A 27144-nucleotide genomic window follows, 5' to 3' on the forward strand; every position below is an offset into this window, starting at 1 on the left:
TCAAGAAATTGAAAAGACAACCTATTTAATGGGATAAATTGTTTGACTCATATATATCTGATTTAATACCCTGAATATATAAAGAACTCCTACAACTTAACAAAAGACAACCCAATTTTTAAATGGGCAAAGGACTTGAATGGACATTTCTCCAAAGAAGATAGAAGCACAGGAAAAGACTCTCAACATCATTAAAGAAAGGCAAATCAAAACCACAATGAGATATCACTTCACACCCAAAAGGATGGCTAAAATCAAAAGGACAGAAAATAATCGATGTTGGCAAGTAACGGAGAAACTGGAGCCCAAATACATTACAAATGGTAATATAAAGTGTGGAATATTTGTAAAAAGTATTTTGGCGGATCTTCAAAAAGTCAAATATAAGTTACTATTTAACCCAGCAATTCTGCTCGGTAGATATCCAAGATAATTGAAAACAGGGATGCAAACAGATAACTGTATGACAATGTTCATTGCAACATTATTCACAATAGCCAAAATGTGGAAAGAGCCCAGGTGTCTACAGGTAGGTAGATGAATGAATAAACAAAATTTGTATTCATACAATAGACTGTTAATTGCCCATAAAAAGGAAGTTCTAATACATGCTACAACATAGATGAACTTTGAAAAAAATATATTGTTACTAAGTAAATAATCCAGACACAAATGGACAAATATTGCTTGATTTCACTTATATGGAATATCTGGAATAGATAAATTCATTAGAGATGGAAGGTAGATTAGAGGTACTGGGGGCCAGGGAGTGAGGAGGGAGAGTTGCTCCTTACTGGATACAGAGCTCCTGTGGAGAGAGATAAAAATGTTTTAGAATTAGATAGTGGTGATGGTTGCACACATGTAATTAGTATCACTTAAGTATACAAGTAGTTGTATACTTAAAAAAGGTTAAAATGGCAACTTTTATGTTATATATTGCAACACAAGGAAAACTATTTTAAAAACTAATTTAAACCTTGTAACTTATATAAACTAGCATTTTTATACCCATCTCCTAGGTGAGAAGATAACAGAGTAAGTAGCTCTGCAGAAAACTGAGTAGCTAAAAATGGGTAACGCTGAAAAATAAAGCAATGAGGTTATTTCTGTACTAAGGTCTTAGATCCACACCCATCACACAGATGTGTTCCATGCAGACAAACACCTTGGGCGGTGCAGGGGAGGAGCAGCGCTGGAGATACAACGCAACTGATGCTGGCCCTGAACCCGGCCTCATCCAGCCCCATCCAGTTCCATCTCTCTCCCATCCTGCCCCTAGCCCCTGTCCTATCCACCACCACCACCCACCCACCCACCCCGCCTCCCAACAGGTCCTCCTTGGTGTCAGTCCTGCAGAACCTGGCACAGAGGCTCCAAGCCGGATGCAAGCTCAGCTCCACCCATGGCGCAGTGTCCTGGGCTCTGCCAGGCTCATGCCCACAGCGGAGTAGACCTCGGACCTGGCGTGGAGGTAGCACAGCCAGCCGGGGCCTCTACTGGAGGGGTCGAGGCAGGAGGGAGCCCTCTGCGGACGTAGCGCGCCTGCAAGGAGGCACACACGACTTAAGGCAGGACAGTGTGGGGTCTGTGGACGCTTGTGGAGTCTCCCCAGAAGAGATGTGAGGTGATCCGGCAGGTCTTACAGACAGAGAAAGTCGTAGCGGTGCGCTGACATCCCAAGGAAAGGGAGAACGGCTTAGACAACCTAGCTCGCCGTCTGCCAGCACGACCACTTTCCAGTATGTTAAACTCTCTAGGCAAGCAACAAGTGTGGTTGAAAAATCGGCGAAGACATTTGTCCATCTCCCCCCATCCCCCCGCCTTGAGGCTTCGCTGGATCCTATCTTATTTTTAATTCGGATAAACCTGATCACAGAAGCAAATATTTCCAGAACCTTCCTGGGAAGGAGGAGGCCAAGCTCCAGAGTAGCCTCTGAAGGGTGGACACACACAAGCTGGGACTTTAGGGGCACCTGCCAGCAGAGGGCAGGCAGGGCCTGCTCATGTGAGGATTGCGCGGTTTCTGTCAGCTCTGGTCCACACGTCCCCAGGTGTGACCCACGCTACCTTTCCCACAGCTGTGTATTCTCCGGCACACCATTCTGCAGAATGTTCCAGAATGCATTCTGAGAATAAAAGCCAGACTTCTGTAGCTGCCTAACCCCTCTTGCCTGATGGAAATGGAGAGAGACCTCTTATCTGATGCCCAGTGACCCAACTGCACTGGGACTGCTCTCAGGAACAGGATCTCAGATACTGGCCGGATGATGAATGGCCTGGACCATTCACACTCTGCTGCTCCCTGTGAGCCCTAAGATTCAGCTCCTGCAGCAGAATCCTACAAAGCAGTCTCCTGCCCAGCTCAGCAGCACCCTTCCTGAACTTCACTACAGTTCTTCTTTGAGCTCAGGCACCAAAGCTCCCCTTGTGAATCCAGAGTCCAAGTCTGCCACAGGCTTATAAAATCACAGTTATCAAGGATACTGTGGATTATACACCAGATGGACCCAATTAACTCCCCAACTAATGTGAGTGGGGAAGGAAATAGCTCATTAGACACTTGTAAACTACCAACTCTCACAGCTGTGTTCTAATTACAGTACATTCACATAGAAAAATAATTAGGCCTTTGCTGATAGGCTGTTCATGACCCTTCTAAACTTGGAATCATACAGGGCCCAACTTCATTCTAACTACCAGCACTGTTGGCCTTAGGGCTAATTGACCAAATGTTAATCTTCCAGTTAAAGATAGCAATCAGTAAGAGTTGATTGGAGAACATGAAAATAAATCCATAAACCCCCTAAATAATTCCATCCTATCATATACTCTATAAACTATGAATAGATGCAAGGCAAATAATAATACTATGAAATGTTACAATACTATTTCTCCATTTTTCACAGATGTATATGCCTCAAATTAAGAAAGCTCACAAGCATAGACAAAATTCCAAACTAAGAAATAATAAATTTTGGAATTCTGTATTTCATAATAGCCTACAGTTGTTCTTTTGTGAGTATTAACCCAGGCACTGTTCTGGGAAGGGGATAATGAAAATTGAGTTGGTTGGCCCATCCCCTAATTGAGCAGGTAAATCTCCATCATAAACAAGCATAACACAAAGTAAAAGTGTAAAAAAACAGACAGAGGGATACCAGAGGACTTCCCACAAGAACTGCTAGATGAAGCTTCACACAGAGAACTGAAGGTTAGTCTTCAAAATAGAGTCAAGTTTTAAGACATAGATAGAAATGAAAATTTTAAATGGGATTCCACTCTCAAAAATCAGATCCAAAGGCAGTTGTCTAATCACCTAAGTTAAGATGCATATGAAAGTACAGTAACATCATAAAATCACCAAAAAATGCTGTTTTGAGAGACTTGCAGCCACAGCTGCTTCATTACCAGTATACCCGCTATCATCATTGGTACCGTTCATCCTCATAATGTGGGTGTCCACCTCTTATGAGGAAGTATCACCAGGAAGCTGCCCTGTGAGTGAGCCAGGGAAAGCCACCATGGCCACCAGCTCACCTTCACTCTCCTAGGAAGAAGAATGTCTTAGGAGATATCAGAGTCAGAGAGACAAGAAAGCACTGACATTACTTCAGCAGCCTGACCTAGAGGATGTCACGCTTCTTTCATCCCATTAGTGTGTCACACTACAACCCTCTCCTGGCCTGAGTGACAGAAATTAGACCACTTAAAGTAGCTTGGCTAGATAGGGAGGGAGACAAACCATAAGTGACTCTTAATCTCACGAAACAAACTGTGGGTTGCTGGGGGGAGGGGGGTTGGGAGAAGGGGGGTAGGGTTATGGACATTGGGGAGGGTATGTGCTTTTGGGTAAATTGGAAGGGGAGGTGAACCGTGAGAGACTATGGACTCTGAAGAACAATCTGAGGGGTTTGAAGTGGCGGGGGGGTGGGAGGTTGGGGTACCAGGTGGTGGGTATTATAGAGGGCACAGCTTGCATGGAGCACTGGGTGTGGTGAAAAAATAATGAATACTGTTTTTCTGAAAATAAATAAATTGGAAATAAATAAATAAATAAATAAATAAATAAAAAAGAATAAAAATCTTTTTAAAATTGGGACAAAAGGATAATATAGAAATTGAGACATAAAACAAGGAGGACAGCTTAAAAACAAGGGTGAGAGATGTCCAAGCTCACCTGCAGGTCACCTCCAGCTCTCCAGCATTCCCCCTAGTCATACTTGAGACTGCAGGCCCCCTGGTGGTCCTAGTGGGCAAGTGAATCTCCAGCCTTGCACATCTGGTTTCCAGCTATGCACACTCAATCCACAGAAAGTTCACGTCTCTCTCAGACCTACCTCAAACCTGGATTCCCAGCACAGCTCTTCCTCATTCCGCATAGCTTCCTACCCCTGAAATTTTTCTGGCATAAGTCAGAAGTGTCCCTCCATTTCCTCAGAAGGTCACCCTTGCACAGGACCCTCAGAGTCTCACCCTGACCCATGATTCCCAGTGGCTTTGGCCCCTAGTGGGGTGGGGTAGGTGGGATTAGGTGTTTCGAACATCTCTCTATCCATGCCCTGCCCTAGGTGGCTGAGTTTTTCCCCTGGGACTTCCAAAAAACACCAAGATGAATGGCATTTCAAAGCCTTTTATGACAATTGAATTGCTATTCAAAAAATAGTACATCAATAGAAAACAAACTTGCATATCTATGAGGAGCTTTAGGCGTGCTCTCCAAACCCACCCTGTCAGTACCCCAAGCATCAGGGGGGTGCTCACCAGGAAGGTGCTCACCAGGAAGAGGAGCCAACAACTCCTCTTTCCTGTGAGACCAGTGCAGTGTGTCCTTGGGAAGTTGAATAGGGCCCAGGTGAAGTCCAGGATAAAGGAGTCCACCCAACATGCAGGCCAACCCTCTGAAGCCCCCCCAGAATCATAGCTGAGGAGCAGGCTATTCTACCTGCCCTTAATGTTCCATATGGTTTAGCAGGGTCCTGAGGTTTGATGGGGAGGAACATGAACAATTGCACCAGCCCTTCCATAGAGTCCAGGGTCAGGCAGGTACATGGAATTAGGAAGCTCTCACCAAACATCTGTATGAGAGGCTTAATGAGGAAGAATTGAATATACACCCGGAACACAGACACTCAGGACAGTGGGGAAGTATGGTCAACCCTTCCAAAGAGGAAAAAAAAAAGCCCTGGATTCACCCATAGGAGTAATATCAAATACATAAGCCTAGGACAAGAGGGGCATGGCTTATTGACTGCCCAAGTGATGTGGACACAGAGCACTGGTTCCCACCAAACACAGGACACAGGCAGAGCAGGTAACATTTCAGAAGTGAATGAGGTTTGGAGATGGTCAAGACCATAGGGGCAGGTGACACAGTGTGGCAAATGTGAAGGAGGTGAAAAGTCCTAACACTGGAGTTTTGGCCAGCATGAAGAGAGAAAGGACAACAATGTGACTTGTTGTGACCACTGCATATTAGACAGTACTAGAACTCCTTCCTTGAGTACAGGGAACCAGTTCAGACCTGTACATTCTCTGGGAGACAGAAAGGAGGACACTCACTCCCATGCCCCCAAAATAACAATGAACAGCACCCCTCTTGCAGACCAGTGGGACTGGAAGAAGTAAGAAATGTAACATGCCAAAGCCCAGCCCAGCCTTAGCAGATGTTTATCAGAGTCCCTGTAGTAGTTAAAGGTTGTCCTATGGTGACAAACCCCTGAGGAACTGACATCTGCGGACAGCTCTGCTAGTACTGGATGAAAAAGCATACTACTACAAGATGCAGAGAAAGTGTAGTGATGCCTTGCTCCACTCCACCAGGAAAGGGATTCATGCAGGACATAAGAAGATCAGATGTTGGTACAAAATGCACCTCTCTGTTTAGAAGTTGAAAAAATTGGGGGGCACACGATGGCGGAGTAGTAGGAAGAGGCGCCTTTTCAGCCTGTACCCCAAAGTGAGCTGATTACCTACCAAAGAACTCCGATCACCCATGAAATCAGCCTGAGATCATAATTATACATGTCTGGATCTCTACAGGGGCAGAAGACGCCAGTGGGCAGGTAAAGCAGAATGGGAACGGTGGACTGATATCGGAAGATAAACAAAAGGGGGAGGGAGCCACCAGAGGCAACCGGTTGGAAAGTAATACCCCAATACGAGCGAGAGTGCCCTGCGTCTGGGGACCAGCATTAACTTGGAGACTGGTTGAAAGCACTCCAAAGGAGCAAAGGATCGCGGGGGGAAATTGTGGGAATCGGGGTGGCTAGGGACAGGGGCTTAAGTCCCCGGTCCCAGACACCCTCCCCGGCGCTGAGGCAGAGAGAGTGCGGCGGAGAAACCGTTCTTGGTCCCTAACCCGCCAGCGTGCCTGAGAATGGGTGGGTTCTAGTTCCTGTGAGGGGATGGGAGCCACACCGGTCTGCAGAACACGCACTAGCCCTACCACAAAGCTCGAGATACGCGCGCACGTCCCTCAAGCTCCCCTGAGTTACAAAGGCCTGGCCGGCGCTCTTTGACCCGCGCCATTGTTTCAAAGCCTAAGCTGCGCGCCCAAAACTCTTCCCCTGACAGAGGTGCGCAAAAGCCCAGCCTGGGGCTTACAGACCAGTGCCCCGTTCTCAGTGTCCCAGATGCGTGCCCGACCCATAGCCGCCCGGGCCGGCGGCAAAATCTCAGTGTGCGATCACTGCTTGGAACCTCTCTGGCAGTCGGGAGCTCCCAGACAGCCGCCTGCCTTGGCTTTGGGTATGAGCAAAAGATCCTGTGCCCCCAGGGTCTGCAACTTGGAACCTGCTCTGCCAGCGGCCAAGGGGGAATTTATTCAGCTTCTGCACCCAGACTGAGGCTTCTCTCTGAGAGGGAGATCAGGGTACGGTTTGATTTCTTCTAATACTACAAAAACCATCAAAGGCGGTCAAGGTGAGAGGAAAAAAAGTGAACTAGCATAAAAACCGCTTTCTATGCCTGAAAGCCTGAAAAAAAAACAGGAAAACTTGTATTGTTCACTCGTTCCCACTATTCTGGTTCATATTTTTTTTTTACACATAGGTAATTTTTTAACCTATTTACCATCACAGCGAGCTGTACAGTACATCAAATTCCATAATACCTTTCTAACCTGAACTTTTTGATACATACACCTATGTTTTTCCTTTGCATTTTTATTTTTTGAATTCCTTTTTTAAATTTTTAGTTTAGTTTATTCTAGTTTATTCCTTTTTATTTTTATCCTCTAATATTCATATAGAGTTAAACTTCAAAGTAATCCCCTTTCCCCAATCAATACTACCCCTATAGGTAAACCAATTTTTAATCCCCTTTATCTTAGGAAAGTTGAGTCCTTTAAAAAAGATATCAAGATACATCCAGGAAGAATCAAAACAACCTTCCTCGCACACACTGAGAATTTATAAGAACTCTCCCATCTTCTTCCACCAGTGTTTCTGTGTTTTTTGTGTTTGTTCTGATAGCATATAAATTTTACACTTGTGGTTCTTTTTGACAAGGTTCTTTCTTTATTTGCATATATATTTTTTTCTCTTGCCAAATACTTGTATCAGTCTTTTTATCTCTTTTTGTTTGTCTACTTCATAAATCTTACCTTGGGGCCCATCTGGGCTGAACCTTCTTTCTCATCTTCCCTTTCTTTGCTGTCTCTCTCTCTCTTTTTTCTTTTTCTTTTTCTTCTTCTTCTTTTCCTTTTTTTTCTTTTTCTTTTTCTTTTTTTTTTGTCTCTCGTTTGGGTGGGGAATCCTGATTGCTCAGAAGTGTTCCAGGGTGCACCTTGACTGCACCACAGTTGATACATCCAGCTACATCTGTTCAGTCATCTCCCACCAAAATGACTAGGAGGAGGAATGCCCAACAGAAGAAAAATACAGAGGATGGATCTTCTGCAACAGAGCTAATGGCTATCAACATAGACAATATATCGGAAAGAGAATTCAGGCTAACAGTTATCCAGGCAATAGCTAGGTTGGAGAAAGCCATGGATGACCAAACAGAATTGATTAGGGCCGAACTGAAAGCGATCAGACAGGATGTTCACAATGTTAGGGCGGAGCTTAAAGCTACCAGGGAGGAGGTTCACAATGCTCTCAATGAGTTCCAATCTAATCTAAACTCTCTCCAAGCTAGGGCAACTGAGACAGAAGATAGAATTAGTGATCTGGAAGACAAATAGAGATAGACAGATAGAGAGAAAGGATCAGGAGGAAGCCTGGAACAAACAGCATAGAAACCACAAAAACAGAATCAGGGAAATAAATGATGCCATAAAGCATTCCAACGTGAGAATTATTGGAATCCCTAGAGGGGGGAGAAAGAAAGAAGTCTAGAAGATATAGTGGAACAACTCCTTCATGAAAATTTACCCAATCTCGCGAATGGAACCAGCATTCATGTACTAGAGGCTGAACGGTCTCCACCCAAGATTATACATTCCAAAAAAACATCACGACACCTGATAGTCAAATTGAGGAATTATAATTGTAGGTATAATCTCTTGAAAGCCGCCAGGGCAAAGAGGCTCCTTACTTACAGAGGGAAGCCCATCAGAATAACATCAGACCTGTCCACAGAGACCTGGCAAGCCAGAAGAGGCTGGCAAGATATATTCAAGGCAGTAAATGAGAAGAACATGGAGCCAAGAATACTTAATCCAGCAAGACTGACATTCAAAATGGATGGAGAGATAAAGAGTTTTCAAGACCGGCAAGGCTTAAAAGACTATGCATCCACCAAGCCGACACTGCAGGAAATATTAAGGGGGGGTTCTATAAAAGAGAAAAAATCCAAGAATAGCATTGAACAGAAATATAGAGACAGTCTACAGAAAGAAAGACTTCAAAGGTAACTCGAAGTCAATAAACACGTATCTATCAATAATCACTCTCAATGTGAATGGCCTAAATGCACCCATAAAATGGCACAGGGTTCCAGATTGGATAAAACGACAGGACCCATCCATATGTTGTCTACAAGAGACGCATTTTGAACCTAAAGATACACGCAGACTGAAAGTGAAGGGATGGAGAAGCATCTTTCATGCCAATGGGACTCAAAAGAAGGCTGGGGTAGTGATTCTCATATCAGATAAATTGGACTTCAAACTAAAGACTGTAGTCAGAGATACAGAAGGACACTACATAATACTTAAAGGGACTATCCACCAGGATGATCTAATAATTGTAAATATCTATGCTCCCAATATGGGAGCAGCCAATTACTTAAGAAAACTGTTAATCAAGATAAAGAGTCATATTGATATGAATACTCTAATTGAAAGGAGATCTTAACACGCCTCTTTCAGAATTAGACAGATCATCAAAGCAGAAAATCAATAAAGAAACAAGAGCATTGAATGACACATTGCACCAGATGGACCTCATAGATATATAGAGAACATTCCACTCTAAAACAACAGAATACTCATTCTTCTCAAGTGCACACGGAATTTTCTCCAGAATAGACCACAACTGGGTCACAAATCAGGACTCAACCGATACCAAAAGACTGAGATGATTCCCTGCATATTCTCAGATCACAGTGCTTTGAAACTGGAGCTCAATCACAAGGAGAAGTTCAGAAGGAACTCAAACACCTGGAAGCTAAAGACCACCTTGCTTAAGAATGCTTGGATCAACCAGGAGATCAAAGAAGAACTGAAACAATTCATGGAAACCAATGAGAATGAAGATACTTTGGTCCAAAACCTATGGGATACAGCAAAGGTGGTCCTAAGGGGAAAATACATAGCCATCCAAGCCTCCCTCAAAAAAATTGAAAAATCTAGAACACACCAGCTGTCTCTACACCTTAAAGAACTGGATAATCAACAACAAATCAAACCAACTCCACACATAAGAAGGGAAATCATCACGATTAGAGCTGAGATCAATGAGGTAGAAACCAGAGATAGAGTAGAAAGTATCAATGAAACTAGAAGCTGGTTTTTTGAAAGAATCAATAAGATCGATAAGCCACTGGCCACACTAATCCAAAAGAAAAGAGAGAAAGCCCAAATTCATAAAATTATGAATGAAAAGGGAGAGATCACAACTAACACCAAGGAAGTAGAAACAATCATCAGAAGTTATTATCAACAGTTATATGCCAATAAGCTTAGCAACCTAGATGAAATGGATACATTCCTGGAAAAATATAAACTATCAACATTGAACCAGGAAGAAATCGACAACCTGAATAGACCGATATCTAATAACGAGATTGAATCAGTGATCAAAAACCTCCCAAAAAACAAGAGCCCAGGACCTGACGGATTCCCTGGGGAATTCTACCAAACCTTCAAAGAAGAAATAACACCTATTCTCCTGAATCTGTTTCAAAAAATTGAAGCAGAAGGAAAACTTCCAGACTCTTTCTATGAAGTCAGCATTACCATGATCCCCAAACCAGGCAAGGACCCTACCAAAAAGGAGAATTTTAGACCAATATCACTGATGAATATGGATGCTAAGATTCTCAACAAGATCCTAGCCAACAGGATCCAACAGCACATCAAAAAGATTATCCACCATGATCAGGTGGGATTCATCCCTGGGCTACAAGGATGGTTCAACATTCGCAAATCAATCAATGTGATACAACAAATTAATATGAGAAGAGAGAAGAACCACATGGTCCTCTCAATTGATGCAGAAAAAGCATTTGACAAAATCCAGCATCCGTTCCTGATTAAAACGCTTCAAAGTATAGGGATAGAGGGAACATTCCTGAACCTCATCAAATCTATCTATGAAAGACCCACAGCAAATATCATCCTCAGTGGGAAAAAGCTTGCAGCCTTCCCGTTGAGATCAGGAACAAGACAAGGATGCCCACTTTCACCACTCTTGTTCAACATAGTATTAGAAGTCCTAGCAACAGCAATCAGACAACAGAGAGAAATAAAAGGTATCCAAATTGGTAATGAAGAAGTCATACTCTCTCTCTTCGTAGATGACAAGATTCTTTATACGGAAAACCCAAAAGACTCCACCCCCAAACTACTAGAACTCATACAGCAATTCAGCAACGTGGCAGGATACAAAGTCAATGTGCAGAAATCAGTGGCTTTCTTATACACTACCAATGAAAATACAGAAAGAGAAATTAGAGAATCGATTCCATTTACTATAGCACCAAGAACCATAAGATACCTGGGAATAAACCTAACTAAAGAGGTAAAGGATCTGTACTTGAGGAACTACAGAACACTCATGAAAGAAATTGAAGAAGACACAAATAGATGGAAGACCATTCCATGCTCTTGGATCAGAAGAATAAACATTGTTAAAATGTCTATACTGCCTAGAGCAATCTATACTTTTAATGCCATTCCGATCAAAATTCCACCGGCATTCTTCAAAGAGCTAGAGCAAATAATCCTAAAATTTGTATGGAATCAGAAGAGAGCCCGAATCACTAAGGAAATGTTGAAAAACAAAAATAAAGCTGGCGGCATCACGTTACCTGATTTCAAGCTTTATTACAAAGCTGTGATCACCAAGACAGCATGGTACTGGCATAAAAACAGACACATAGACCACTGGAACAGAGGAGAGAACCCAGATAGGGACCCTCAACTCTATGGTCAATTGATCTTCAACAAAACAGGAAAAAATATACAGTGGAAAAAAGACAGTCTCTTCAATAAATGGTGCTGGAAAAACTGGACAGCTATATGTAGAAGAATGAAACTCGACCATTCTCTTACACTGTACACAAAGATCAACTCAAAATGGATAAAAGACCTCAATGTGAGACAGGAATCCATCAGAATCCTAGAGGAAAACATAGGCAGTAATCTCTTCGATATCAGCCACGGCTGATATGTCTCCAAAGGCAAAGAAAACTAAAGCGAAAATAAACTTTTGGGACTTCATCAAAATCAAAAGCTTCTGCACAGCAAAGGAAACAGTCAAAAAAACAAAGAGGCAACCCACGGAATGGGAGAAGATATTTGCAAATGACAGTACAGACAAAAGGTTGATATCCAGGATCTATAATGAATTCCTCAAACTCAACACACACAAAACAGGCAAACACATCAAAAAATGGGCAAATTGGAAGGGGAGGTGAACCATGAGAGACTATGGACTCTGAAAAACAATCTGAGGGGTTTGAAGTGGCGGGGGGGTGGGAGGTTGGGGTTCCTGGTGGGTATTATAGAGGGCACGGCTTGCATGGAGCACTGGGTGTGGTGAAAAAATAATGAATAATGTTTTTCTGAAAATAAATAAATTGAAAAAAAATAAAAATTAAAAAATTTTTAAAAATGGGCAGAAGATATGAACAGACACTTCTCCAATCAAGACATACAAATGGCTATCAGACACATGAAAAAATGTTCATCATCGTTAGCCCTTAGGGAGATTCAAATTAAAACCACATTGAGATACCACCTTACACCAGTTAGAATGGCCAAAATTAACAAAACAGGAAACAACATGTGTTGGAGAGGATGTGGAGGAAGGGGAGCCCTCTTACACTGTTGGTGGGAATGCAAGTTGGTGCAGCCTCTTTGGAGAACAGTGTGGAGATTCCTCAAGAAATTAAAAATAGAACTTCTCTACGACCCTGCCATTGCACTCCTGGGTATTTACCCCAAAGACACAGATGTCGTGAAAAGAAGGGCCATCTGTACCCCAATGTTTATAGCAGCAATGGCCACAGTCGCCAAACTATGGAAAGAACCAAGATGCCCTTCAACGGATGAATGGATAAGGAAGATGTGGTCCATATACACTATGGAGTATTATGCCTCCATCAGAAAGGATGAATACGCAACTTTTGTAGCAACATGGACAGGACTGGAAGAGATTATACTGAGTGAAATAAGTCAAGCAGAGAGAGTCAATTATCATATGGTTTCACTTATTTGTGGAGCATAACAAATAGCATGGAGGACAAGGGGCGTTAGAGAGGAGAAGGGAATTTGGGTAAATTGGAAGGGGAGGTGAACCATGAGAGACTATGGACTATTAAAAACAATCTGAGGGGTTTGAAGTGGCGGGGGGTGGGAGGTTGGGGTACCTGGTGGTGGGTATTATAGAGGGCATGGCTTGCATGGAGCACTGGGTGTGGTGAAAAAATAATGAATACTGTTTTTCTGAAAATAAATAAATTGAAAAAAAACAAAAAAGAAAAAAAATGCAGGATAAATGAGACATTAAAGGTACTAAAATATAAAAAAAAAGAAAAAAAAAGTTCCAGACTGAAGGAGATAAAAGAAACATCACAACAAAATGCAATATGTGCTTCTGAATTGAATCCTTTGCTATAAAGTTTAAGCACCATTCAGAGAGTTGGCAAAACTGACTGAAGTTTTTAGATGAAGGGTATCCAGGAGTTTTTCATATTATTCCATAAATTTTCTGTAAGATTAAAATTATTTCAAAATAATAATTTGTGAAAGCCTAGAAATAAAACCAAAGTGAGCAAAAGAATAAGCTAAAACCACTCATGAGTCTAAGTAACTAAGGAGATTAAATGATATTCTACATAAAACTATGTAAAAAGGAGAATAAGTTTTAAAGACTTCACAATGTTTTTTGCTTCCCGGTAATAGTCTTTTGCGGATTTTCCATCATATTGACCTAAGGGAGGGAAGAGCAAATACCATCTGAGAAGGAAGAATGTTTGAGCAGAGTTAGGGATACCCAACCATATCACTTCCACATGTTTAGCAATTAATTAACTCGGGTTCTAAAAGTGGGCCCCCCATTCATTTGATAAATGGGAGAATGGAATGCCAATTGGCAGTTGCTCAGCCTTCGCCTATTTTAAACAGTCTATTTTTGTCTACATTCATTTAATTGAAGGTTCAAACTCCTGATTAGGAGAGTTGTTCCCCTTCAAAGAAATGCCACACACACACAATTGCACTCCATGTTGAAAAGGTTATGAGAACAAAGGTTATGAGAACATAACAAGGTTATGAGAACAATTGCACTCCATGTTGAAAAGGCATGCACCTACATGCCTCTCATCACAACTGTGCTGCTTCCACCACAACCTGGGGGCACTGTACAAGCTTCTAGTGCTCTCCTTATTATCTGTCCTACAAAATCCTCACATTTTACTTTTCTGATCCCTGTGAGACTCCTCAGGTGTGCTGGCAAGTGGGAGCTATAGGTCCTCAGCATGTCTGCCCAGGATTGAATACCAGGGTTCTATTTCATACCACCTACATGGGCATCTCTTGAGCAATGCTGACATACCCTCTCAGTGGAGCATTGCAAGCAGTTCCCAGCCAGACCAGCACTTCCCTCTCAGCCTTGCAAGCTATCACCCGATGTTATGCATTTTTTTTAATTCTAGCCTGAAATACAAATGTGAACAATGACTTGATTCTAAGCCAAACCCAAACTACCTGTACTCTTGCAGAGACAGAAAAGTACTTCCACTTAGTATCTCAAAAATATTATCTTTATGAGATGAGATTTTCTTTCAAATAAAATCAATAGGAGATAAGAGTAGGAATGGCAGAGTAAGAACTGGTAAAAATTTTCTCTTCCATATAAAGCAATGTTGAGACTGGAAGAGATTATGCTGAGTGAAATAAGTCAAGCAGAGAGAGTCAATTATCATATGGTTTCACTTATTTTTGGAGCATAAGAAATAACACGAAGGACATGGGGAGATGGAGAGGAGAAGGGAGTTAGGGGAAATTGGAGGGGGAGACAAACATGAGAGACTATGGACTCTTATCCACCAGGTTGGATAAGCCTAGTGGTGGGTATTATGGAGGGCACATATTGCATGGAGCACTGGGTGTGGTGCATAAACAATGAATTCTGGAACACTGAAAAGAAATTTAAAAAATAAATAAAAATTTTAAGAAAACAGGCAAAAATTGTCAGAATAATATTTTCAGAACTTTAAAAATTAACCAATCTAAAACAATCCAAAGAGCACTGACTGAAAAAAAATAAGCTGAATCATTTTTCTCTTTTTTTTTAGGATAGTTAACACACAATATTACATTAGTTTCAGGTATGCAACATTAGTGATTCAGCAAGCTTATATGTTATGCTATGCTTAACATACTCGCAAGTGTAGCCACCATCTGTTACCATACAATACTATTACAATTCCCATGACTTATTCATGGGAAGCCTGTAATACCCACTTCCCTTCACCCATTTTGCCCTTCTTCCACCTCCCCCCACCCAGTAACTACCAATTTGTTATAGGTCTGATTCTGCTTTTTTTGTTTATTCATCTCTTTTTTTTTAGATTCCACATATGAATGAAGTCATATAGTATTTCTCTTTCTCAGTCTGACTTGTTTCAATTAGCACAATACCCTCTAGGTCCATCCATGTTGTCACAAATGGCATAATCTCATTCTTCTTTGGAGATATATAATATATCCTCTGTCATATGTGGAATTTAATAAAGAAAACAAATGAACATATGGGAAGGGGGGAGAAAAAAGGGAGTAAGGAACTTCTCAAACTCAACACCCCAAAAAACAAATAATCCAGTCAAGAAATGGGCAGAAGACATGAACAGACACTCCTCCAAAGAATACATACAAATGGCTAACAGACACATGAAAAAAATGTTCAACATCAGTAACCATCAGGGAAACTCAAATCAAAACCATAATAAGACACCACCTTTGCACCAATTAGAACAGGAAAAATTAACAAAACAGGAAACAACAAATGTTGGCAAGTATGTGGATAAAAGGGGAACCCTCTTACATTGTTGGTAGGAAGGCAAGTTGATAGAGCCACTCTGGAAAACAGTATGGAGGTTCCTCTAGATGTTAAAAATAGATCTACACTATGACCCAGCAATTGCACTACTAGGTATTTGTTCCAAAGATACACACAGTGAAAAGAAGGGGCATGTGCACCCCAATGTTCATAGCAGCAATGTTCACAATAGCCAAACTGTAGAAGATGCCCTTCAACAGATGAATGGATAAAGAAGATGCAGTACATATACACAATGGAATATTACTTAGCCATCCAAAAGGATTAATACCCACTGTCTGCATCAACATGGATGGCACTGGAGGGGATTATGCTAAGCGAAAGGAGTCAAGCAAAGAAAGACAATTATCATATGGTTTCACTCATATGTGGAACATAAGGAATAGCATGGAAGACCATAGGGGAAGAGAGTGAAAACTGAAGGGAAAGAAATCAGAGAGGGAGACGAACTATGAGAGACTGTGGACTCTGGTTCTGGGAAACAAACTGAGGGTTTCAGAGGGAAGGGGAGTAAGGTTAGGGGGTAACTAGGTGATGGATATTAAGGAGAACACATGTTGTGATGAGCACTAGGTGTTATATGCAACTAATCAATCATTGAACAATATATCAAAAACTAAAGATGTACTATACGGTGGCTAACTGAACATATTTTTAAAAAAAGATAAAAAGAGAGAGAGAGAGAGGTAAAGAAGCCATAAGTGACTCTTAACGTCAGAGAATAAACTGAGGATTAATGGAGGGAAGTGGGTGAGGGATGGGTTAGGTGGATAATGGGTATTAAAGAAGGCATTTGTTGTGATGAGCTCTGGGTGTTGTATGTAAGTGAGGAATCACTGAACTCTACTACAGAAACCAATATTACACTATATGTTAACTAACAAAATTTAAATTAACAAATGAAATAATTTCACTAGAGTGGCTCAAAACCATGTTCAGAGAGAAAGTCTATCAACTAATAATTCTGCAGACAGTAAAATGACTCCTCAGAATAAAGAGGAGAGAAAAATGGCAATCTGGGAAGCTCTATGCCTTCATTCCCCCACAGAAACATAGAAAGAAAGATGGACAGATGGACAGAAAAAAGGAAGGAAAGGAGAAGGAAGGGAGAGAAAGAAAGGAAGGGAGGAAGGAAGGAAGGATGGACCAGAAGCTTTCTGAAGCAACTTTGTAGGTGCTCTGGAAAACTGTCAAAGGTTTACAGCAAACAAACAAAACCCTAAACAATAAAAAGCATTTTCAAAAGGCTAGGAAAGTTTACACTTGCTTTGACCCACACCCTCCCTGGTATGGAGGTGATCTGAGTCTTAAGCAGGTGGCAGTCTTCTTCTCAGTTCCCTTAACCCTTCAAATTAGAGGGAGCAAAAAAGACTTCACTTAAAGCATATTGAGTATGTCCATTCTAAGTTGTCTGGGGGCTATTTGAGAGACTCACCCATGCTGAAATTTGTTCATCTCTGTTTCACATACCTCAGAATGCAAGCGGGAAAAGCAGCAGGACCTCTTCATAAAAACTTCAAGATGGGCTACAAACCCACAAACTCCTGGGGCAACAGACTACAAGTGGAGATACACAATAAATCATCTAAGGCCAGAGAAGAAACTGGGGAAAAAGTCTCTGAGAAATTAGGATACTCAAAAGCAGCCATGTATACAAGGAAATTTAGAAAGACACACATATATATACACAGGCCAGACAAATGCTCAAAAAATTCCTGAGAAAAACTTAGTTTTACCTCAGGCTGATTTCTAACTCAGAGGAAGTCCAGCTCAGTGTAAAGAAAGAAAAGAAGGGCTGGAGGTTGAGTTCAATCACCAACAGCCAATGATTTAATCAATCATGTCTACATAACAGAATCTCTGTTAAAAAAAAAAAACTAAAAGGTTGGGAGAGCTTCCAAGTTGGTGAATGCATTAAGTTGCTGGGAAGGTGGTGCACCTAGAGTGTCCATAGAAGAAATACCTAGTGCCTAGTATTTATCCCAAAGATACAGATATAGTGAAAAGAAGGACCATATGTTCCCCAATGTTCATAGCAGCAATGTCCACAGTCAACAAAATGAAGAGGCAACCCACAGAATGGGAGAAGATATTCACAAATGACACTACAGACAAAGGACTGATATCCAAGATCTAGAAAGAACTCCTCAAACTCACCCAAAAAACAGACAATCATGTCCAAAAATGGACAGAAGACATGAACAGACACTTCTCCAAAGACATACAAATGGCTAACACACACATGAAAAAATGTTCATCATCATTAGCCATCAGGGAGATTCAAATCAAAACCACACTGATTGTTCACTTTTTTTTCTCTCACCTTGACCGCCTTTGATGGTTTTAGTAGTATTAGAGGAAATCAAACCGCACCCTGATGTCCCTCTCAGAGAGAAGCCTCAGTCTGGGTGCAGAACCTGAATAACTTCCCCCTTGGCTGCTGGCAGAACAGGTTCCAAGTTGCAGACCCTGGGGGCGCAGGATCTTTTGCTCGTACCCAAAGCCAAGGCAGTGGCGGCTGTCTGGGAGCTCCCGACCGCCAGAGAGGTTCCAAGCAGCAATCGCACACTGAGATTTTGCCGCTGGCCGGGGCAGGGAGTGCCCGGCTTGCACGCACCTCTTTTCAGAGGTGGCTATGGGTCGGGCGCGCGTCTCAGGCCAAAACCACACTGAGAAACCACCTTACACCAGTTAGAATAGCCAAAATCAACAGAATAGGAAACAACAAGTGTTGGAGAGGATGTGGATAAAGGGGAACCCTCTTACACTGCTGGTGGGAATGCAAGTTGGTCCAGCCACTTTGGAGAACAGTGTGGAGAGTCCTCAAGAAATTAAAAATAGAGCTACCCTATGACCCTGAAATTGTACTACTGTGTATTTACCCCAAAGATACAGATGTAGTGAAAGAAGGGCCATCTGTACCCCAATGTTCATAGCAGCAACAGCCACAATTGCCAAACTGTGGAAAGAGCCAAGATGCCCTTCTACAGAGGAATGGATAAAGAAGATATGATCCATATATACAATGGAATATTACTCAGCCATCAGAAAGGATGAATATCCAACTTTTGTATCAACATGAACAGGACTGGAGGAGATTATGCTGAGTGAAATAAGTCAAGGAGAGAAAGTCAATTATCATATGGTTTCACTTACATGTGGAGCATAAGGAATAACATGGAGGACATTAGGAAAAGGAAAGGAAAAGTGAATTAGGGGAAAATGGAGAATTAGGGGAAGCATGAGAGAATGTGGACACTGAGAGACAAACTGATGGTTTTGTAGGGAAGGGGGGTGAGGGGTGGGTGAGCTTGGTGGTGGGTATTAAGGATGGCACGTATTGCATGTAACACTGGGTGTGAAACAATGAATCTTGGAACACTGGAAAATTAAATTAAATTTTTAAAAAAGATACAAATTCCCCCTGAACTTATCATATAGATTCAGCGCAGTCCCAATCAAAATGCCAGCAGAGTGTTTTTAATTGACATAGTTGTGATAGTATTTATACAGAAAGGCAAAGGGCCCAGAATACCCAAAGCAACATGGAGAACAAAGTTGGAGGACTCACACTATTTGATTTCAGAAGTTTCTACAATACTACAGGATACAAAACAGGGTTGTATTAATGATATGATAGTCACATTATCGATATCCTGCCTTGTTTCACAAAGATTTTAATAGTTTTGGGAAAACATTTACTAACCAGTTTGTACACAGGTGATGTAACTGATCCCAGAAACTGCCCCTAGACTTCCTGGAAGTGAAGGGACAAAAGGGGTGCAAAAGGCTGCAAACCTCTGCCTCCTTCCCTTCCATTCAGAATTAACAGCAAATGATCTGCTTCCAAGGGGAATGTTCTCAGAGAGTTCAAAAATATGAAATCCCAAATAACCTTTTCAGCAAAATTGCTTAAGCAATGTATTTGTAGCATCTCATAACATTCTTTACTTTCATTCTCTTCATAAACTAACCTGTAATAGTGAGTTTTAAATTCTCTGAAGCTAAAGAGTTGGTTGTTTTTTGCATATCCAGTGATTTCCATCTTGCTTCGTCTCCATTAAGTTTAAAAATTTCTATTTTATCATCAATATGAACACATCTCTTTTCATTTCATACTTATTTTCATTAAATAAGAAATGCAAAATGTAATGAATCCCACAAATAACCTTTAAAAAGATGCATCTGGAGTGACCACACAACACTAGCACATGCCTGTTCAGGAGGAGCATGTTGGTTCAGGGACTCACATAAGTGCACATATGAATAGCACTAAACACTCTGTACACACACAGACACTCACACCAAGCTGGTCCTTCTCCTATGGGCCCACATCATAGGAGAACTAGCCAATAGATATCCTCCCAGGTCTTCTATGAGCTGTCCCTATAGGTTTCCTGATTACTATTGCTCTATCTCCTGGAACAAGCTCAGCAGGAGAAGTTGTGGCTCAAGAGTGCTCATCTCTACTGGCCCTGGGACCTGCCTTCATCATGTAGGACTTTTTTGCACCGCCAAGCTAGTTAGGACATAACTATGGCAGGCCACTGCTAGCTCACGGGAGCTCTAGTCTCCAGAGAGGAGCATATCCTGAGCAACAGGTGGTTAGATTTAGCAAATAAAAATAGAGTGCCCAGCCAAATTTGGTGACAGATAAACTACAAATAATTTTTTAGTACAAGAACTTCCCCCAAAATACTCATTTTTACCTGAAATTCACATTTGCAACCTGCATTCTATCTGGTGACTCTCAGAGCACAGGATGTGACTCTGACCTCCAGTTTGTTGGTGAGATGTTAGCAGACATGAGGTGGCAGAAGCTTATGACTAGCTTCCACACTGGAGTCATGAAACCTTTGGAAGGACAAGAGGTAGGTGGCCCATGAGACCCCTAAGTTAGCTGGCAGCCAAACCTGCACTGGCATAAAGAGTTAGACTACCACCCTACAACCCACATGATGAATTTTGTGTTTGGGGTCTGCACCATTATTCTGGCAAGAGATAGCTGAGGTCAATACAGCTTCCAGAGAAGATCTCCAGCCCCAGCTTCCCTACAGTCTGCCGTAATCCAATCCTACATGGAAATTCTGGAGGTACTCCTCCACCTTCCAATGATGCCCTTAATTATTCTTGCATTTCAGACCTAAAATTGTTATCAAAAACTGTACTGGGTTTGGTTTTTATTTTTTGGTATGTATTATTATATTTTTAAGCACTAAAGAGAGAAAGATGAAAGAAGAGAGGGAAAGGAAGGGTGACTTAAAAATAAATTCCAGGTTGGTAAAGGACTAAATCTAAAGAGCAAAGTTTAAGACTTTTAGAAAACAGGAGGAAATTTTTATGAAATCAAAGAGGAAGTTGAGTTCTTATAAATATCTGAGCTTTAAAATACTAGCCCCCCAAAAGAGCACAAAACCATGAAAGATTTACAAATATAATCATATTAATACCTTATTAAAATAAAACATAAATGGGGCACCTGGGTGGCACAATTGGTCGAGCATCTGATTTTTGGTTTCAACTCAAGTTGTGATCTCAGGATCATGGGATCAAACCCCACACTGGGCTCCATGCTCAGCATGGTATCTGCAGGTTCTCTCTCCCTCTCCCTTTGACCCTCCCACCTATGCATGCTCTCTCTCTTTCTTTCTCTCTAAAATAAATAAATAAACCTTTTCTTAAAAATCATAAATAAAAAGAAAAGATGATCTTCTGGCTTGGAGAAGACCTTGCAACACAGGACCAAAGAGGGTTGATATGAAGAATCTTAAGAAAAAAGAGAGAGAGAGAAGTATAAACAAATCATTGGAAAATTGAGAAAAATGTACAAGATGGCACATTATGAAAAACAAACCTAACTGCTTAGTAAACAAGTGGGAAGAAGGTCTGCTTTCCTGGTCAACAAGGAAATACAAACTTCCTTGCAAACCATGACATAGCATATCACATGTATCACATCTTCTCATTTTAAAGTCCCCTGGCACCAAACATTGGAAAGGTGAGAGGGTAAACTGACACAATTATGAATCTGGTACATCTAATAAATCCTAAGGTGCAGACATTTTAGGAACCAACATTTGTTATCAAGTAGAAAGGTACTCTAGAGAATCCCCCCCAACTCATACCCCCAAAAATCTATACAAGAAAATGCATTGTAAGCAGCTTTTAATAGCAAAATACTAAGGAGTGGGGTAGACACTGAATGGCTACCTACAGGAGAAGACATATAAACTGTGGGATATTCAGATACTGACGTTTTAAGTGAGCACTCCAAATGAATTAACAAGAGCTACAGGGAGCCACACTGACAAATCCCAAAAAACAAGTTGGACAAAAAAAAAGCAAGTCAATGTTTAACCATTTGCAAGACAAGAGCACATACTATTTAGTGATACATAAACAGTAATAGTATGAACATGCACATTGGTGATATCAACAGTAAACTGGGATAGGTGCTACCCTAGAAAGGAGAAGGGGACAGGATCATGGCAGGTGGTGGGGCTGTACACCACACTTCAATGTATTTTTATGATGCTTTGCCTTTTTCAACATTAGACCACTGGTACTGTGGGTCAAGTTCTGGCTGAGCAACTGCTCTGAGCAGGACTTATTGCCTGTGGGGACAAGGATACCCAGATCTGCAGGGTAAACAGTATGTCCCTACATGGGTATGAATTGACACTTATAGGATGCTTTTTATATCTATTCATTGGTTTTACTCTGGTAAATATTTAAGGGTTTATCAAAAGTTCCTTTTAATGTAATCTAGATTTTCCTTACATGAAAAACAATATTCAACTGATTTACTTGACATATTTGTAAGAACAATGCATGTTCTAAGACATATATATATATTCTTATATGTATATATATCTTATATATAAGAATATTTTATATATAAGTATATAAATACTATCCTTTTTAAAGTCATATAATACTTTTAATGCCTTAAAATAATATAGCAAATGCATATTTCATGCAAAAATCTCTATTTTTATAGAGTTTTTAGAGTTTTAGAGTTATGTTAGCCACATTTTAGAAAGAGCATTCATTCAAAACAGGCCAGGAAAGTGCTAGAGTATTCTTGCATTTCTTGCACAATATCTGAAAATTTTCCCACAAAAAAATGGAGGAACAATGCTTACAAAAAATCCAGTATTTGTGAATTCCACATTTATAAGATAAAATTCTTATAAATTCACCTCTGCTCTGTGAGAAATGAGTCAAAATCTTGGTCCACAGAAGCCCAGCAGCTCTTTCCAGCTGCCCTGCTGGGGTAGGGAGTTGAGGGGTCTTCTTTGTTGACTCCGCGCTGTAGCCTGTAGTTGCTGGTGGCATGTCCTGCCAGGTTTGGCCTTCCCAGGGCAGCACACGTGGGAGCAGATGTCTGATGTAACTCCATCTCCAGCACACCAGAGGTCAGCCCGCCGTCTTTGTTCTCTAGATGCATGTTCTGTCGTCACTCTTCTCACTAGGTCAGTCAGAAAGAAAGCACTCTTGATGAAAAGCAAACTGGGAATATTGTTTGCACCTTGAGGAATCCATATGGAATCCAGTCAGTCTCTCTCTACCCTTGTTATTTTTTGGCCTCTTATAATGGAGCCCTTCCAGTGTTCCAGCATTCTAATATCACATGGGAAACAGTGTATGCTCAACTCTAAGGATGAACATTGTAGCACATTTCACATTAGTCATGACCTAAGTATTCAATAAGAAAGCATTAGTTAAGAAAGTTACAATATGTGCATAGTATAAAATACTATACAACTAAAAATGCTCTAAAAGGATACTGATTTATAGTGGGAAATATTAAGGATACAGAAAAAACACGGATAGAGCAGGATATTTTTCTTGAAATAAATATATACATAGCATATGCATAGAACGGGACACCAGAAAGACCCAGCCTCCAAAACATGACCATCTCTGTGTGGTAAGGACTTTCTCCTTTTTTTCTGACTATGTTATGGTTGTATGGGTTTTTGCATCCAGCAAATTAATACTTTTGCAATGAGAAAATAATAATACTTATTATAAAAATGAAAACAATTACTCACTGAAAGTAATACAGTAATTGAAAGTGAAATTTTAAAAAAAAAGTTATGAGGTCCTACTCTTTGGATTACATTTATAACCATTACCATTTTATTCTTTTACATTTGCCAGCTTCCCATGACCCCAGCAATGACCTCTGATTTGCAGCAGAATGGTTTGCTATCAAGGGTTGCTATGAAGCCAAAATTCATTGTGAGGTTTGGTTAAGGAGGATTTGCAACATGAGAAGCAATGTTCACAACTATAGTTGGAATGGGTACAATACATGGGCCTGCCATTCTTTGTGGCTCACTCATCAGTAAGGAGAAGGTAGAGGGTTAGTAGAATGTGCCTCTATCAAAAATTAAAAAACATTTTAGTTTCATGCAATTGTTTCCATTGTCTAGTAAGTACAAAACCCACATGCATGTATGAACTACAGAATACAAATTTTACAACTTTCCTGATTCTACCTACGAGTTAATGCTCTCATATTTGCATTTAAAATAATGATTCAGATTATGAGACTGAAGCTGAGAATACTTCCCTTTAGATCAGGAGCATGACAAGTATCCCCACTCTCTCCAATATTGTTCAACATAGTACTGGAAGTCCTAGCAACAGCAATCAGACAACAAAAAGAAATAAAAGGTGTTCAAATTGGCAAAGAAGAAGTCAAACTCTCTCTCTTCACAGGTGACATGATACTTTACATGGAAAAAACAAAAGACTCCACCCCCAAATCACTAGAACTCATACAGCAATTCACTAATGTGGCAGAATACAAAATCAATTCACAGAAATGAGTTCCTTTTCTATACACTAACAATGTAACTGTAGGAAGAGAAATTAGGGAATTGGTTCCATTTATAATACCACAAAAATCCTTAAGATACTTTGGAATAAATCTAACCAAAGAGGTAAGGGGTTTATACTCTAGGAACTGCAGAAAACTTATAAAGAAAAATGAAGAACACAAAAAAGATGGAAAAACATTCCATGCTCATGGATTGGAAGAATAAACATTGTTAAAATGTCTCTGTTGCCCAGATCAATCTATACTTTCAATGTGATCAAAATACCAATGGCATTTTTCAAAGTGCTAAAAGAAACAATCCTAAAATTTGTGTGGAACCAGAAAAGACCCCAAATCACCAAGGAAATATTGAAAAAGAAAAAACAAAGCTGGGGACTTCACGTTGCCTGATTTCAAGTTATATTACAAAGTTGTGATCATCAAGAAAGCATGGTACTGACACAAAAACAGACACATAGATCAATGGAACAGAGTAGAGATCCCAGATATGGACCCTCAACTCTATGGTCTACTAATCTTTGACAAAGCAGGGGAAAAAAATCCAGTAGAAAAAAAGACAGTCTCTTCCACAAATGGTGCTATAAAATTGGATAGCTATACACGGAAGAAAGAAACTGGACCATTCTCTTACACCATAAACAAAGACAAACTCTAAATGGATTAAAGACCTCAACTGAGACAGGAATCCATCAAAATCCTAGAGGAGAACATAGGCAGTAACATTTTCGACATCAGCCACAGCAATTTATTTCAAAACACATCTCCAAAGGCAAGGGAGACAAAAGCAAAGATGAACTTTGGGGACTTCATCAAGATTAAAAGCTTCTGCACAGCAAAGGAAACCATCAAACAAAATGGAATGGGAGAAGATATTTTCAAATGACATTACAGATAAAGGACTTGTATCCACAATCGGTAAAGAACTTCTGAAACTCAACACTCAAAAAACAAATAACCCAGTCAAGAAATGGGAGAAGACATGAACAGACACTTCTCCAAAGAAGACATACAAATTGCTAACAGACACACGAAAAAATGCTCATCATCTTTAGCTATCAGAGAGATTCAAATCAAAACCATGTTGAGATACCACCTTACACCAGTTAAAATGGCAAAAATTAACACGACAAGAAACAACAAATACTGGAGAGGATGTGGAGAAAGGGGAACCCTCCTACACTGTTGTGGACATGCAAGTTGGTGCAGCCACTTCGGAAAACAGTGTGGAGGTTCCTCAAGATGTTAAAAATAGAGCTACCTTAAGACCCTACAATTGCACTACTGGGCATTTACCCCAAATATACAGATGTAGTGAAATGAAGGGACACATGCATGCCAGTGTTCATAGCAACAATGTCCACAATAGCCAAACCGTGGAAGAAGCTGAGATGTCCTTCAACAGATGAATGGATAAAGAAGATGTGATCCACATATATATAATGGAATATTACTCAGCCATCAAAAAGAATAAATAACCAACATTTACATAAACGTGGATGGAACTGGAGGAAATTATGCTAAGATAAGTCAAATATAGAAAGACAATTATCATATGGCTTCATTTATTTGTGGATCATAGGGTATACATGGATAATAAGGGATGAGAAGGAAAAGAAAAATGAAGAGGGGGAAATTAGAGGGGGAGATGAACCATGAGAGACTATGGACTCCAGTAATCAATGAGGGTTTTAGAGGGGAGTAAAGAGGGGGGATGGGTGAGCCCCATGATGGGTATTAAGGAGGGCACATATTGCCATAGCACTGGGTGTTATATGCAAACAATGAATCACAAAACACATCAAAAACTAATGATATACTGTATGGTGACTAACACAATATAATAAAAAATTATTAAAAATTTTAAAAAATTGGGGAGGAGTCAAGATGGCGGAGAAGTAGCAGGCTGAGACTACTTCAGCTAGCAGGAGATCAGCTAGATAGCTTATCTAAAGATTGCAAACACCTGCAAATCCATCGGCAGATTGAAGAGAAGAAGAACAGCAATTCTGGAAACAGAAAAACAACCACTTTCTGAAAGGTAGGACTGGCGGAGAAGTGAATCCAAAGCGACGGGAAGATAGACCCCGGGGGTAGGGGCCAGCTCCCGGCAAGCGGCGGAGCAATGGAGCACAAAATCAGGACTTTTAAAAGTCGGTTCCGCTGAGGGACATCAATCCAGAGGCTAAACCGGGGCGAAGCCTACGCGGGTTCAGCGTGGCCTCAGGTCCCGCAGGGTCACAGAAGGATCGTGGGTGTCTGAGTGTCACAGAGCTTGCGGGTATTGGAACGAAAAGCCGGCTACAGAGACAGAGCCGACAGTAAGCTCGCAGCTCGGCGTTACCTTGAACCGGCCGCAGGCTCTGTGAGCTCGGAGCACGGCCGGAGGTCAGGCAGACGGGAGTAACTGGGCGCTCTTCTCTGAGGGCCCACGGAGGAGTGCGGCCCCGGGCTCTCAGCTCCTCCGGGCCGGAGACCAGGAGGCCACCATTTGGATTCCTGTCCTCTGGAACTCTATGGAAAGCGCTCAGGGAACAAAAGCTCCTGAGCGCAAACCTGAGC

General features: G+C 41.0%; 1 protein-coding gene across 1 annotated transcript in view; it reads right to left on the reverse strand.

The window, feature by feature from the left end:
- OCA2 (OCA2 melanosomal transmembrane protein) overlaps positions 1-27144 on the reverse strand; it is a 442782-nt gene that overhangs the window by 385539 nt on the left and 30099 nt on the right. The window contains exon 2 of the mRNA XM_044230697.1: positions 22937-23205. Coding sequence (XP_044086632.1) covers positions 22937-23184 — 248 coding nt within the window. The 5' untranslated portion in view covers positions 23185-23205. The remainder of the gene's footprint in view (positions 1-22936; positions 23206-27144) is intronic.

Source organism: Neovison vison, chromosome 13 (assembly GCF_020171115.1).
Source record: "Neovison vison isolate M4711 chromosome 13, ASM_NN_V1, whole genome shotgun sequence".
NCBI classification, from domain to species: Eukaryota; Metazoa; Chordata; class Mammalia; order Carnivora; family Mustelidae; genus Neogale; species Neogale vison.